This window comes from Ranitomeya imitator, chromosome 10 (genome assembly GCF_032444005.1).
Source record: "Ranitomeya imitator isolate aRanImi1 chromosome 10, aRanImi1.pri, whole genome shotgun sequence".
Taxonomy (NCBI): Eukaryota; Metazoa; Chordata; class Amphibia; order Anura; family Dendrobatidae; genus Ranitomeya; species Ranitomeya imitator.
This window is the reverse complement of record NC_091291.1, coordinates 137,850,578-137,867,064: the sequence shown is the minus strand read 5'-3', so window position 1 is coordinate 137,867,064 and position 16,487 is coordinate 137,850,578. Positions and strand designations below refer to the sequence as shown.

Genomic DNA, 16,487 nt, shown 5'->3' with positions numbered 1-16,487 from the left:
CCGATATCCAGAAGTATCGGATTGGATCGGCCGATATCCAAAAAATATCGGATATCGCCGATACCGATACCCATGCAAGTCAATGGGACACAAATATCGGAATGTAAATAAGCCCTTTCTGTCCTACATCCTGTTCCGGAGGGGGGAAGGGTGTGGGCGGACACTGTGCGTGTCTGTCTGTGTGTGCGGGCGGGGTATGTGCGGACATCGGGTGATGTCACTGCTCTATAGGACCCTCAGTGACACACTGACAGGAGACAATGGCTCCTGCAGTGCATCACTGAGGTTACTATAGTTCAAAGTCTCTCTTTATGGCAATTGCTGCGTGGGAAAATTTCTCACACAGCAATGCCAAAAGTGAGACTAGGGACTTTATTTATTTTTTTTTATATAGCGGCAGCGGAATACAGTGAGGAAGGATACCTTCCTCTCATCATTGTGTTCCTGGAGCCCCTGGAGAGCGGTCGCATCAGCTGATGCTGCCGTTCTCCACGGGAGATCGTCGTGGGACACTCGTGGATTTCTGTGGACAGGGACTTGAAGTCCCATCGGACGATGCCTGCACACACGTACAGAGCCCCGGCAGGCACACACAGAACCCCCCACGGTCACGCAGACCCCGCCCACACACACACGGTCTCCGCCCACACTCCATTATAGTGCGTCATTGCACTATAGGAACTTCCGATTCCGATATCGCAAAAGTATCGGACGTCGGTATTGGAATGCTCAACACTAGTCACTACTTGTAATAGGGAAATGTATTCTTTCTATACAACTGTTTAATATCTTTAATCCAGAGCTTCATTGGCCAATAATCTGCAATTGCAGGTTTAAGTTCTAGACTTATATTTATCATGGATGAGTAAAGAGTGAACTGTTAAGTGCTGAGGACCAATACACACTTTACACCGATGGGGACAATCACATACCAAGCTAGACAGTGTAATAACATCAAGTGTAAAACCCAACTAAGCCAGAGATCTGTTTTGGTTTTTTTCACTTGCCTACATCACATATCCTGAGTTATATCCTGTATTATACCCCAGAGCTGCACTCACTATTCTGCTGGTGCAATCACTGTGTACATACATTACATCACATATCCTGAGTTACATCCTGTATTATACCCCAGAGCTGCACTCACTATTCTGCTGGTGCAGTCACTGTGTACATACATTACATTACTGATCCTGAGTTACATCCTGTATTATACTCCAGAGCTGCACTCACTATTCTGCTGCTGCAGTCACTGTGTACATACATTACTGATCCTGAGTTACATCCTGTATTATACCCCAGAGCTGCACTCACTATTCTGCTGGTGCAGTCACTGTGTACATACATTACTGATCCTGAGTTACATCCTGTATTATACCCCAGAGCTGCACTCACTATTCTGCTGGTGCAGTCACTGTGTACATACATTACATTACTGATCCTGAGTTACATCCTGTATTATACCCCAGAGCTGCACTCACTATTCTGCTGCTGCAGTCACTGTGTACATACATTACATTACTGATCCTGAGTTACATCCTGTATTATACCCCAGAGCTGCACTCACTATTCTGCTGGTGCAGTCACTGTGTACATACATTACATTACTGATCCTGAGTTACATCCTGTATTATACCCCAGAGCTGCACTCACTATTCTGCTGGTGCAGTCACTGTGTACATACATTACATTACTGATCCTGAGTTACATCCTGCATTATACCCCAGAGCTGCACTCACTATTCTGCTGCTGCAGTCACTGTGTACATACATTACATTACTGATCTTGAGTTACATCCTGTATTATACCCCAGAGCTGCACTCACTATTCTGCTGGTGCAGTCACTGTGTACATACATTACATTACTGATCCTGAGTTACCTCCTGTATTAAACCCCAGAGCTGCACTCACTATTCTGCTGGTGCAGTCACTGTGTACATACATTACATTACAGATCCTGAGTTACATCCTGTATTATACTCCAGAGCTGCACTCACTATTCTGCTGGTGCAGTCACTGTGTACATACATTACATTACTGATCCTGAGTTACATCCTGTATTATATTCCAGAGCTGCGCCCGCTGTGTACATATATATATTCTGTACATTAATGATTACATTTGGGACCAGGTGAAATATGAATTATCCTTCTGTATTTTCAGTTGTTTTTCTCCATGTGAATTTGGTTCCTTATTTCCCGGTCAGTGATTGGTCAGGATATCCCGCTCGCTTCGCCCCGGCTGCATTTTCAGTGATTGACATCGTCCTCATATCTATCCGTCTCGCACACGTTGGTCTTTGCTCACGGCGTTGCCCAGTACCGGGTCCTCTCTGCCGCCGCAGCCTGCGCTCCGGATCTCACACTCCTGCATTGTGCGTCCCCCTCCTCAGACTCCAGTCTTCACTGTCCGAAGGGAGACAACGGGAAGTAAAATCACAGCGCAGAACTTTTTGGGACCGTAACACGAGGAAAAGGAAAAACTTTAGTTTTTTTTTTTGTTATTTCATTGGCTTAAAAAAAAAAAAAAAAAACTTCTGAAGTTTGGAAGAAAAAAAAAGTGCCGCCATCGTCCTAGAACTTTACCACTTTATTTTTCTGTCTGTATACTTGTTTTTTTGCAGTGAGTTTTATTGGTTACATTTACTGGTCCATATTTTTGTTTTTTTAATCAGAAAGTTCAGTGACCAAAAAACAGAAAAGTTTTTTTTATCGCTTTCAGTCCGGTTTTTACCCAGCAGGTTACATTTTATAGATCTGACACGGAGATCCCAAATATGCGGATCATTAACCTTGCGATTAGGCACTTGTATTGTATCACGAGTATACGGCGGCATATCCTATAGTCTCGGTATATTGTGAAAATCTGTCTGGGCTCTGCGGGAGTACCAAGATGGCGGCGACGGAGGCCATAGTAACTCGTGGGCGGTGAATAATGCCCCAGCGCTGAGCGGGGATCATGTCCAGAGACAATCCGGGCAAAAACAGCTCGGGTCGTATATCATATTTAATGGCGGCCATGCCAGCAGCTGTACGGGGCACTGCCCAGTTTACAAGTAATAGAATATTTTCCAAATTGATAGACAGGAATCTTCAAAAAAAACAATAAGATTGTCAGTAATATAATACATCGTGGCCATATATATCACCATAATAAATAAATATCGTTTCCATAGCTGCAGTTTTAAAGGGACAGCAGATCTAAATAAAGTACCCGTCTCCAGGTCAAGAGGCCAGTTTTTACTTTTATTCCCACTATTTCTCAGCGTTCTATGCTTTCTTAAAAAAATAATAATAAATACATTTGCAGAGATACAGGCATTTTTATCTGGAGCTCATTTCTATGGTTCCTCGGGGGCGTGTCTAAAAATTACTCTTCGATCCGCCTCCTTGTAAAGAACAAAAGAAAAAAAAAATAACTGTAATAGAGGAAATCTAGGTAAAACTGGCCACTTTTGACCTGGTGACAAGTCCCCTTTAAGCCAGGAACTTATTAGGGTGCAGAAGTGTTATAAGAGGAGCGATTAGTAAAGGCCCAGTTATAGTAATATTAATTGGCATAGCTTCTATGTAAATGGAGGATGTGCTGCAGATGCTGAATTGTTTGGTCCCATACAGTTTCTGTCGGCCACTCTAAAATAAAGAGGCCATTAAAAACCCTGCTGTTGTCTTCGGTCAAAAACGACCGACCTTGAACTTCAATATTCTTTAAAATATTCAAGATGCGGCTCTGAAACCCGTGGCCGACCGACCCATCCTCATTTACGTCAATCAACCACAAGTTTCAGAACCGCGTCTTGAACACCCCAAAAATACCAAAGTTCAAAATCGGTCTCCCCAGACCGAAGACAACCGCAGGGTTAAGGAAGCACTGATCGACATGTATGTGGGCGATCTGCACTCATCTATGAGCAGAAATTGGCTTTGATACTCATAGGACACCTGTCAGTAGGTTCAGCCCCATCCTCAGCCGTCTGTGTGGGCATGTAGGTCAGAAGAAGCTGAATAAAATGACATTTTGACATCTGCGATCCGATGTCTCAATCCAGAGAAATAAGTGTTATTTCTTAATATGTATATAATCTGTTAAGATCTATGGGCGGGACACAGATCTCCACGTCTAGAGATGACGTTATATGAAAGGGGGCGTCCCCAATGTGAGACATGTAATAATGGATTGTCTGCTCTCTGGATATACATGTTTCACACTGGTAACGCCCCTGTTTCAGTTACAATAAGCTCAGGAAGATCTGTGTCCCGCCCATAGATCTTAACAGCTCATTTACATGTTAAGAAAAACGTGGCTTTCTCTGGAATAAGACATCGGATCACAGATATCAAGGTATCGGTTTATTCAGCTTCCTATGACCGACATGCCCATACCATCGGCTTAGGAAGGTTGATTCTACTTGCAGGTTCCCTTTAAGTATGTGAGGTCCAAAAGGCTTCCGAGAGTAAAGATCATGGGGTCGGGGAGGAGGAGACTTCCTGTCTCTCTATGTCTATGGGTGATAGAGGACAACAGGTTGCATTGAGCTGCCCAGTAAATGGTAGTCTTGAGGGTTATGGTCCCGGTGAGGATTTGGTGGTAGCCTTGAGGGTTATGGTCCCGGTCAGGATTTGGTGGTAGTCTTGAGGGTTATGGTCCCGGTGAGGATTTGGTGGTAGTCTTGGGGGTTATGGTCCCGGTGAGGATTTGGTGGTAGTCTTGAGGGTTATGGTCCCGGTCAGGATTTGGTGGTAGTCTTGAGGGTTATGGTCCCGGTCAGGATTTGGTGGTAGTCTTGAGGGTTATGGTCCCGGTGAGGATTTGGTGCAGTTGTATCGGGCGATCCCTGGTAAGATGACTCGTGTTTCCACTGTAGGACCAGATGAACGTGAAGCTTCCAGTCGTCACGCGCTGAGATTGCCAGGATCGATGGTCACACTGCTGTTCGTCACCCTAATACCATACCAGCCCGCCCAAAACTGGGTGTCTTGTCCACCATGTTGGAAATATATGTAACGAACCCCAGGCCCGTAATTACTGAAGGTGTATTCAATCTGTACAGAAGAACGAGAGGAGAAAAGCTTTAATATCCCAACGTTCTATACATATCCCATTAGTCCATACACCCCGTCCTTTATCAGCGGCCCGGGCCCAACGAGGGGGATTCATCACAACCAATCACATTCCAGCTTTCATTTCTCAGAGACAGTTTGGAGAATAAGAGCAGCAATGTGATTGGTTGCTATGGATCACTGCTCCCCGGTGACATCAGATAGTTACCTGGGCCCACTCCGCGTCACTCCATTGCTCTATAGTCACCGGTTCCGGCCGAAATTCCTCCATCACCGTCTTGTCTTGTGACAGAAGTTGTACAAGAATCTGGTACCGGCAGCCACAGTCATGTCTGGCGGCGTACCTGTGGTGACGGGGCGAGAGGCATTCATTACAGTGCTGTCATGGCGGCCGTATCAGTTGTCAAACAGATTCCTTAAAAAGAAAAAAAAAAAAAACAATGAAAAATAAAAACGACCACGTACCAGTCCCTGACGATTATACTGGGCTGCACGATGTCCATGAACTCCGCGGGGTAGCCTTCCTTCTTCAGATCGATGGTCTGCGACTTCAAACATATTCTGGAAATAATAATAATAATAAATAATAATAATAATGGGAGGGGCCAATGGGAAATTGACAAAGAGGAGGAGCAAGAAGTGAGAACATATTGCCAGGAAGCCTGGGTGACTGAGTATGCAGCCGCTCTCACATGGAGGCGACCACTGTCCGGCCTCAGGAATTTATAAATCCGCTCGTAACCACAATTACCGACAGCGGCAATAAAGAGAGAACAACTACACGTGTGATCTCTCCAGAGATCGCGGGGATCCGGTGGGTTGCCATGGCTGCTGGGGGCTAACTGAGGGTTCACTTTGCTGCCGCCATCTTGGTGCTTCCTATGAAGCTGAGCCTGTGGATTGGCTTCATCGGAGATCGATAACTTTACTATATCGAAAAGCAATAACGAGTAAAAACGATAGGAGGTTTATGTCCCCTCTGTAGGCCTAAAAAAAAAAAAAATCTAATAAAATAGAGGGAACACTAATATCCCACATCCTAGATATCACTGAATGAAATATTCCAGGTGTAAATCTTTATTCATTACATAGTGGAATGTGTTGAGAACAATAAAACCTAAAAATGATCAACGTAAATCACAACTAATATCCCATGGAGGTCTGGAGTTGGAATGATGCTCAAAATCAAAGTGGAAAATGAAGTTACAGGCTGATCCAACGTCAATGGAAATGCCTCAAGACAAGGAAATGATGCTCAGTAGTGTGTGTGGCCTCCACGTGCCTGTATGATCTCCCTACAATGCCTGGGCATGCTCCTGATGAGGCAGCGGATGGTCTCCTGAGGGATCTCCTCCCAGACCTGGACTAAAGCATCCGCCAACTCCTGGACAGTCTGTGGTGCAACGTGACGTTGGTGGATGGTGCAAGACATGATGTCCCAGATGTGCTCAATCGGATTCAGGTCTGGGGAACGGGCGGCCAGTCCATAGCTTCAATGTCTTCATCTTGCAGGAACTGCTGACACACTCCAGCCACATGAGGTCTGGTATTGCCCTGCATTAGGAGGAACCCAGGGCCAACCGCACCAACATATGGTCTCACAAGGGGTCTGAGGATTTCATCTCGGTACCTAATGGCAGTCAGGCTTCTTCTGGAGAGCACATGGAGGGCTGTGCGAACCCCAAAGAAATGCCACCACGCACCATTACTGACCCACTGCCAAACCAGTCATGCTGAAGGATGTTGCAGGCAGCAGATCGCTCTCCACGGCGTCTCCACACTACCTGAGCCACTTGTGTGGGTTGTAGAGTGTCTCGTGCTACCACGAGTGTGAAAGCACAACCATCATCAAAAGTGACCAAAACATCAGCCAGAAAGCATTGGTACTGAGATGTGGTCTGTGGTCCCCACCTGCAGAACCGCTCCTTTATTGAGGGGGTCTTGATAATTGCCAATAATTTCCATCTGTTGTCTATTCCATTTGCACAGCAGCATGTGACATTGATTGTCAAACAGTGTTGCTTCCTAAGTGGACGGTTTGATTTCACAGGAGTTTAATTAAGGCTACTTTCACACATCAGGCTTTCACTGTTAGGCTAAATCCGGCTAAATTTAAAAAAACCGGATCTGGCGAATGTTGCTGCCGGATCCAGTTTTTTTCCCATAGACTTGCATTAGTGCCGGATGACATTGCGTTTCGTCCGGCTTTCGCTGGATCCGGCAAATCTGCCGTTTCCGGTTTCTGGAATAAAAACGTCCACAGCAACGTTTTTTGTCTCTGGTGAAAAAGCCGGAAGCGTCGGATCCAGCGATTCCGGCTGTTTGTTAGAATGGAAGCCTATGGGAGCCGGAAGGTGCCGGATCCGGAAAATGACGATTGCAAAAAAACTTGAAGTGTGAAAGCAGCCTTACTTGGAGTTATAATCTGTTGTTTAAGTGTGCTGCTATTTTTTTGAGCAGTGTATATTAAAAATAGAGTTTAAAACCAATATTAAAAAAAAGGAAATTTTAAAAAGTAAAAGGCAGATCAAAATATAAGCTTTTTTAACCCTTAAAGTAACTCCCCCCCTCCCCCCCCCAAAAAAAAAAAAAAAAATGCAATACATTTTTAGGTCAAGTTCTGTTTGTTTTTTTCTTAACCTGTAAAATTATATTATACTGTATTTAAAAATGATATCTTATGTTTGGAATTGCTGTAATCGCACTGACCAGGAGAAGGCAGGTCTTTCCTGCACAATAAACAGTTGAAAAACAAAAATCCCCAAAATAATGGCAGAATTGCAAAGATAAAAAAACTGTCTTTCGTAACCATCTTAATCACACTAAGGCCGGAGTCACACTACGGCGTAATACGGACGAGTGCATAGCCGTCGGACCAGTATTCCTCTATGGGGCAGCTCCCATCACCATTTTTGTCCTCAGCCGTTTTCAGTGTGCGAGTGAAATCGCAGCATCACGGACACTCGGCCGAGTCTCTGCTCACTCGCACCTACATAAGCCTATGGGTGCGAGTGAGACGGCGCACATCACTCCGATATCATCCGAGTGTTGTGCGTTATACGCTGACCCCGGCAATGGAGGAGATGGAGAAATTCGTTTCTCCGCCTCCTCCGCCGCTGTGCTCGGATCCGCTCCCTGCGAGAGGCTCGGCACACAGACGCATGACACTCGATTCACGCTCGCAGCAGAGCAGGAGCCGGGGGTCATTAGCATATCGCACCCGATGCGCTCACATCACATGCCATACGCTAGTGTGACCCCGGCCTTAGGACTTTTTTCTACGTTTTTTCAGTACATTATACCTAAAAATGAAAGGAGTCGTACAAAACTACTACAACTCATCCTGCCAATCACCCCCCAAAAAAACTCCTAAAGTTCTTGGAGGCGGCAGGATAAGAGCGCAGTTTGCAGGGATTGGTGGAGCCGCCGGAGGATGTGGCGCTATGAACGTACCCGTAAGAGGAGACAAAATACTTGGTCACTTTATCATCTGGCAGCGGCCGGCCGTGGGTCCCAGGCAGCAACTCCACCTTCCATCGGTCTCCCCCATCTTTATCTTTTTTCCAGTGCTTGAAGTTTTCTGATAAGAAACAACATATAAAAGACGGTGGCGTCAGGAGGGAGCGGCAAAGACGGCGGCGTCAGGAGGGAGCGGCAAAGACGGCGGCGTCAGGAGGGAGCGGCAAAGACGGCGGCGTCAGGAGGGAGCGGCAAAGACGGCGGCGTCAGGAGGGAGCGGCAAAGACGGCGGCGTCAGGAGGGAGCGGCAAAGACGGCGGCGTCAGGAGGGAGCGGCAAAGACGGCGGCGTCAGGAGGGAGCGGCAAAGACGGCGGCGTCAGGAGGGAGCGGGAAAGACGGCGGCGTCAGGAGGGAGCGGGAAAGACGGCGGCGTCAGGACGGAGCGGGAAAGACGGCGGCGTCAGGACGGAGCGGGAAAGACGGCGGCGTCAGGACGGAGCGGGAAAGACGGCGTCGTCAGGACGGAGCGGGAAAGACGGCGGCGTCAGGACGGAGCGGCAAAGACGGAGTGGAAGACGGGGGCATCAGGATGGAGCGGAAGACGGCGGCTTCAGGACGAAGTGGCAAAGACAGCGGCGTCAGGACGGAGCGGCAAAGACAGCGGCGTCAGGACGGAGCGGCAAAGACGGAGCGGAAGATGGGGGCGTCAGGACGGCATCATCCACTTCCATCAGTCCTGGAGCCATAAGAGTGAAAGCTCCGGGTCGTTTCCTTTTGTGATTTTTTTGGTTTCACTGAGTGTATGAGAGGAAGAAGCGGAAACTAACAAGTCCCCAACCGGTCGTCACCCGCTTAGAAATCCGCCACGGCCTCATACTTAGAAATAATGACCGCTTCTAGGAAGATCCCGCGTGGCCGCCGCTCCCACACGATGGTCACCCGGGAATTACCCAACCTCTGTATGGATAATATGATAACCGGGGAGGAGGACGGATCGGATACATAGAACGGTGGCAGCTGCAGTAACCTGTAATGGCGGCCATATTGGCTGTCGCCCGCCTTTCCCAGAAACTCGGCGGTTTTAGGAAAAATGCCACTTGCACTGTATGGCAATATTAGACAACATACAGCAGCATTATTTGGGCACGGTTCTGTCAGTTTGCTCATATTTGGCTCTGGTACCATGGTATTTTCTGGATGCTCTATAGCAGTATTATTTGGGCTAATGGGGCACTGTATGGCGGTATTTGCTATTGTTTGACTGCCATAAATGCTCAGCCTCAGTTTATGGGGCTGCCGGCCACAGCATCCTACCGATAGGGGAATAACTAACAGTATTGGGAACAGCCCATTCAGCACAATATGGCCACGTTATACGAGCGATGCACGCAGGAACAGCTAAAGGCTAATGGGCTCGGTAAGTTAGTAGTAAAAATGGCTGTTCCATCACATACCGTATAATGCAGAAACCAATAACCCGCAATACAGTGCCGCACACAACACTTCTGCTACTGGAATGGCCCAGTTTAAAATAAAAAGAGGTTAAAAAAAAAAAAAATTTAGACCCAAGCCCAGAACCCCAAAACTAAATCTGACCCTAAAATGAATTTGGATCCTGTCTGGTGTAGCCTGTGCTGGGATGTGACATCTTTAAGTATCAAGAAGAGGTTTGTGGCGCATAAAACGTCCCGATGCTGAATACAGCCAACCCCCTTCCCACGCTATAGATCCTTCTGACCTGCAGCCAGCCCCCTCCTCACGCTATACATCCATCTGACCTGCAGCCAGCCCCCTCCCCACACTGTACATCCATCTGACCTGCAATCAGCCCCCTTCCCATGCTATACATCCATCTGACCTGCAGCCAGCCCCCTCCCCACACTGTACATCCATCTGACCGGCAGCCAGCCCCCTTCCCATGCTATACATCCATCTGACCTGCAGCCAGCCCCCTCCCCACGCTGCACATCCATCTGACCAGCAGCCAGACCCTTCCCCATAATATATATCCATTTAACCTGCAGACAGCCCCCTCCCCACTCTATATATCTATCTGACCTGCAGCCAGCCCCCTCCCCACGCTATATATCCATTTAACCTGCAGACAGCACCCTCCCCACTCCATATATCCATCTGACCTGCAGACAGCCCACTCCTCACCCTGTATATCCATCTGACCTGCAGCCAGCCCCCTCCCTATATTTCCATCTGACCTGCAGCCAACCCCCTCCCTATATTTCCATCTGACCTTCAGCCATCGGGTTCTTTAGCAAGTTCTTCTTCCACAGATGTAGAAAGTAGAACATCTTCCAGTCCGGCGGGTTACGGTTGCAGCGCCTTGATACAAACCCGTCCCGCTGACACTTCTTCTTCCATAGAGCGGGCGAGTCTATGATGTCTCTCCAGAGGGCGCAGACCGGGCGGCAGCGACGGATCACATCGGGCGCAGGGACGACAGACAGGATTTCTAGCAGGACTCCTTCCGGGATGGCGTCCATATTGCTCATCCTCCACCCTGGGAATGATAAATGGATAAATATGATATCTGATGTACGGTGGCGTCACTGCCCGCGATACAGTGAGCGGAACGCCTGCACCCCTTATAAGCCCCTTGTGGGCCTATTGCACGACTGTCTGCTCTTACAGGTCGTCCACAACTTTTCTGTCCTACAGCCCAGAAATGGTTAAAGAACAAGTCCAGCTCTGCTACATTCCTGCAACAAGTTGGCCCCCCCCCCCAGCCCCTGCAGGGTCTCACCTCTCCCAGACCCCCTGCTCTGCTCACACTCCCCCCTGAGCCACTGCAGGGTCTCACCTCCTCCCAGACACCCTGCTCTGCTCACACTACCCCCCCCCCCCCCCCGAGCCCAGCAGGGTCTCACCTCCTCCCAGACCCCCAGCTCTGCTCACACTCCCCCCTGAGCCCCTGCAGGGTCTCTCACCTCCTCCCAGACCCCCAGCTCTGCTCACACTACCCCCCCCCCCCCCCCCCGAGCCCAGCAGGGTCTCACCTCCTCCCAGACCCCCTGCTCTGCTCACACTCCCCCCTGAGCCCCTGCAGGGTCTCTCACCTCCTCCCAGACCCCCTGCTCTGCTCACACTCCCCCCTGAGCCACTGCAGGGTCTCACCTCCTCCCAGACACCCTGCTCTGCTCACACTCCCCCCTGAGCCCCTGCAGGGTCTCTCACCTCCTCCCAGACCCCCAGCTCTGCTCACACTACCCCCCACCCCCCCCCCGAGCCCAGCAGGGTCTCACCTCCTCCCAGACACCCAGCTCTGCTCACACTCCCCCCCCCCCCCCCGAGCCCAGCAGGGTCTCACCTCCTCCCAGACACCCAGCTCTGCTCACACTCCCCCCTGAGCCCCTGCAGGGTCTCTCACCTCCTCCCAGACCCCCAGCTCTGCTCACACTACACCCCCCCCCCCCCCCGAGCCCAGCAGGGTCTCTCACCTCCTCCCAGACCCCCAGCTCTGCTCACACTACCCCCCCCCCCCCGAGCCCAGCAGGGTCTCACCTCCTCCCAGACCCCCAGCTCTGCTCACACTCCCCCCTGAGCCCCTGCAGGGTCTCTCACCTCCTCCCAGACCCCCAGCTCTGCTCACACTACCCCCCCCCCCCCCCCCCCGAGCCCAGCAGGGTCTCACCTCCTCCCAGACCCCCTGCTCTGCTCACACTCCCCCCTGAGCCCCTGCAGGGTCTCTCACCTCCTCCCAGACCCCCTGCTCTGCTCACACTCCCCCCTGAGCCACTGCAGGGTCTCACCTCCTCCCAGACACCCTGCTCTGCTCACACTCCCCCCTGAGCCCCTGCAGGGTCTCTCACCTCCTCCCAGACCCCCAGCTCTGCTCACACTACCCCCCACCCCCCCCCCGAGCCCAGCAGGGTCTCACCTCCTCCCAGACACCCAGCTCTGCTCACACTCCCCCCCACCCCCCACCCCCCCCCCCCGAGCCCAGCAGGGTCTCACCTCCTCCCAGACACCCAGCTCTGCTCACACTCCCCCCCCCGAGCCCAGCAGGGTCTCACCTCCTCCCAGACCCCCAGCTCTGCTCACACTACCCCCCACCCCCCGAGCCCAGCAGGGTCTCACCTCCTCCCAGACACCCAGCTCTGCTCACACTCCCCCCTGAGCCCCTGCAGGGTCTCTCACCTCCTCCCAGACCCCCTGCTCTGCTCACACTACCCCCCACCCCCCGAGCCCAGCAGGGTCTCACCTCCTCCCAGACACCCAGCTCTGCTCACACTCCCCCCCACCCCCCCCCCCCCCGAGCCCAGCAGGGTCTCACCTCCTCCCAGACACCCAGCTCTGCTCACACTCCCCCCTGAGCCCCTGCAGGGTCTCTCACCTCCTCCCAGACCCCCAGCTCTGCTCACACTACCCCCCACCCCCCCCCCACGAGCCCAGCAGGGTCTCACCTCCTCCCAGACACGCAGCTCTGCTCACACTCCCCCCTGAGCCACTGCAGGGTCTCTCACCTCCTCCCAGACCCCCTGCTCTGCTCACACTCCCCCCTGAGCCCCTGCAGGGTCTCTCACCTCCTCCCAGACCCCCTGCTCTGCTCACACTCCCCCCTGAGCCCCTGCAGGGTCTCTCACCTCCTTGCAGACCCCCAGCTGCTCACACTCCTTCCTGTTAAGCCTGATTACATCATCAGTCAGGTGGAGGCCAGAACCTTCATAGGTCCTTAAAGGGGAAGTGAATGAAGAAGAAAACTCCCATCAGAGGCGGCCCAGGCCTGTATCCCCAATGGCTGCCCATCCAGGAGCGCTGTCATCTGTTGCCGGGGGCGATCACTTCCTCATATATAAATGGGCGAGGAGAAGTTCCGACACTTTTCTTTATACGCTTTGAGCGAGATTCATTATTGCATTTGTGACTTTTTTTTATTCTTCTTTTTAATTTATTCCTTTTTTTAAAGTCTATTTAATTTGCTTTTCATTTTTTTCGCGCTCGTCATCATGGACAAGATTTGGGATTTCCAGCCGCACGACGGAGAACGTGATCTGTGGCCGCACGACAGAGAACGTGATCTGTGGCCGCACGACAGAGAACGTGATCTGTGGCCGCACGACGGAGAACGTGATCTGTGGCCGCACGACAGAGAACGTGATCTGTGGCCGCACAACGGAGAACGTGATCTGTGGCCGCACGACGGAGAACGTGATCTGTGGCCGCACGACGGAGAACGTGATCTGTGGCCGCACGACGGAGAACGTGATCTGTGGCCGCACGACGGAGAACGTGATCTGTGGCCGCACGACGGAGAACGTGATCTGTGGCCGCACGACGGAGAACGTGATCTGTGGCCGCACGACGGAGAACGTGATCTGTGGCCGCACGACGGAGAACGTGATCTGTGGCCGCACGACGGAGAACGTGATCTGTGGCCGCACGACGGAGAACGTGATCTGTGGCCGCACGACGGAGAACGTGATGTGTGGCCGCACAACCTGCTGCTGTTTACTACGTCTGAACTGGTGTTTGAAAGCACAAAGACCCTCTCAGTCCCTTCCCCTGAGCCCCAGATTGGGTCTCTATTACTAATGTTACCCTGCTCTGAAGACATCAAGATCTACTTCCATTCAGCCCAGACCACCACAACCACTTCTTCCATCCATATCTCGTCTCTGCAAAATGAATCGCAGAGAAATCTTTGGCTTCCTGCTTTCCAGCCCCCTCCTCACAGTCCCCACCTCTGCAGAAGTCATAAAGTGCTATAACCAGTTCCCCAGATAGTAAAAAAAGCCCCTCTGCGCCCCACACAGATAAAACCCTCGCCTTGTACCTCCACGATAGCAGGGCCCCCATACACAGTTATAATGTTCCCTCTGTATTCTTTCAAATTAATAAAGCCCCCTGCGCCTCCTTACAGCATCCTATAGATAGATGTCCATGTGCCTCCTAATAATAATAATAATCCCCTGTAACCCCTAAAATAACAATCCCCTGTGACCTCTTATAATAATCCCCGTGACCCTTATAATAATAATTCCCCCTGTGACCCCTTATAATAATAATCCCCCTGTGACCCCTTATAATAATAATCCTTCCGTGACCTCTTATAATATTAAGGCTATGTGCAAACGTTGCGGATTTGACTTAGGAATTTCTGGTGCGGATTCTGCCTCTCCTGGCAGAAAACGCACCTGCGGATTTGTCGCGTTTTTTGTGCGGTTCCGCAGCGTTTTTTGTGCGTTTTTGCTGCGGTTTTCTTGCGGATTTGCTGCGTTTTTTACCCCTGCGGTTTTCTATAATGGAATGGGTACAAAAACGCTGCAGATTCACAAAAAAGAAGTGACATGCTACTTCTTTAAGGGTATGTGCACACGTAGAAAGCTCCTCTGCAGATTTTTCCGCAGTGGATTTGATAAATCCGCAGTGCAAAACCGCTGCGTTTTTTCCTGCGGATTTATCGCATTTTCTACTGCGGATTCCGCTGCGGTTTTACATCTGCAGTTTTCTATTGGAGCAGGTGTAAAAACGCTGCGGATTCCGCACAAAGAATTGACATGCTGCAGAAAATAAAACGCTGCTTTTCCGCGCGTTTTTTTTCCGCAGAATGTGCACAGCGTTTTTGGTTTCCTATAGGTTTACATTGTACTGTAAACTCATGGGAAACTGCTGCGGATCCGCAGCAAAATCCGCAACGTGTGCACATAGCCTTAAACCACAGCGTTTCCGCAGCGGATTTTCCGCAAAGTGTGCACAGCATATTTTTTTTCTCATTGATTTACATTGTACTGTAAATCACTTGCGGATCTGCAGCGTTTCTGCACTGCAAAAAACGCTGCGGATCCGCAGAGAATCCGCAACGTGTGCACATACCCTAATAATCCCCCTGTGACCCCTTATAATAATAATCCCCCTGTGACCCCTTATAATAATAATCCCCGTGACCCTTATAATAATAATCCCCTCATGACCTTTATAATAATAATAATCCTAAAAAAACAAGAATATATTACCGCGCTGCTCCATACATGTGTAAAGCCAAATTGTGAAGATATTAAATATGTAAATGAAGAGAAACTTACTGCGGTTATGCCAAAAGGACGGATCTGATGAGTGGCACTGTTATTCAGAGGTGGATATAGAATCCTGTTAGGTTGCCCCTAGTAACAGCACAGTAGGTATTCGTAGTGAATTGTCTGTATAAAATATGGTGGACTCGGTGGTTAATATCCGTGGGAGGATCTAACAGGCTTTGATGGCGGTAACCTCGTGTGGTTAGTCAGGTTTCAGGCGGTGCTCACTGTGTTGATCCAGGGTGTGGGAACGACAAGCGGTGCGCCTGCGTCCGGAAGAATAACCGCTGTGCTGCAGAGGGTGACTCAGTATTCTACTCTCAGTACAACCACATATCACTATATCCACACCAATATATCGTTACCATCCACCTTTAACCCTATTCAAGAATAATCAAACTCCTTTAAAGCATTTGAATGCATGGTCACAAAGGATATCAAAAAACGCACACAATAGAACTCCAAAATACACTCCTTGTAATGTAAACCCCCAGGAGAAAAAGGCCATAATTGATCTTCAAGAAAATAACAAAATCATAATCCGTCCCGCGGATAAAGGAGGCGGGATAGTGGTGATGGACAGCGTAATGTATCACGAGTCACTAAGACTCCTGGATGACACCATCACATACACTAAAATCAATTCAGACCCCACTGCACATTACTTAGCCTAAATAAATACACTAGCCAATGCCGACAAATCATCAGGCATCCTTACTATGAAAGAATTTAAATTTATCAATAATAAAACCCCAAGAATGGCAATTTTCTACCATATTCCCAAGATACACAAAAACACGTACGTGGATTCTCATTTACAATAATGCATGCCTCTAATACAGCATACCTCAAGGACACCAATCACACTTTACAAATTTTGGATAAAATGAAATGGGAACAAAATTTAATCATAGGTACGCCTGACATAAAATCGCTAT

At 49.8% G+C, this 16,487-nt stretch overlaps 1 protein-coding gene across 1 annotated transcript; it reads right to left on the bottom strand.

Moving 5' to 3' along the window:
* Positions 1–4,739: 4,739 nt before the first annotated feature.
* LOC138651011 (F-box only protein 6-like) lies at positions 4,740–13,215 on the bottom strand. The gene is made up of 6 exons (XM_069740930.1): positions 13,120–13,215; positions 10,770–11,036; positions 8,514–8,640; positions 5,526–5,621; positions 5,269–5,404; positions 4,740–5,042 (listed from the first exon to the last, which is right to left on the bottom strand). Exons 2-6 carry the CDS (start codon positions 11,026–11,028, stop codon positions 4,893–4,895), a joined length of 768 nt encoding a protein of 255 aa, XP_069597031.1. The 5' UTR covers positions 11,029–11,036; positions 13,120–13,215; the 3' UTR covers positions 4,740–4,892.
* Positions 13,216–16,487: the final 3,272 nt, after the last annotated feature.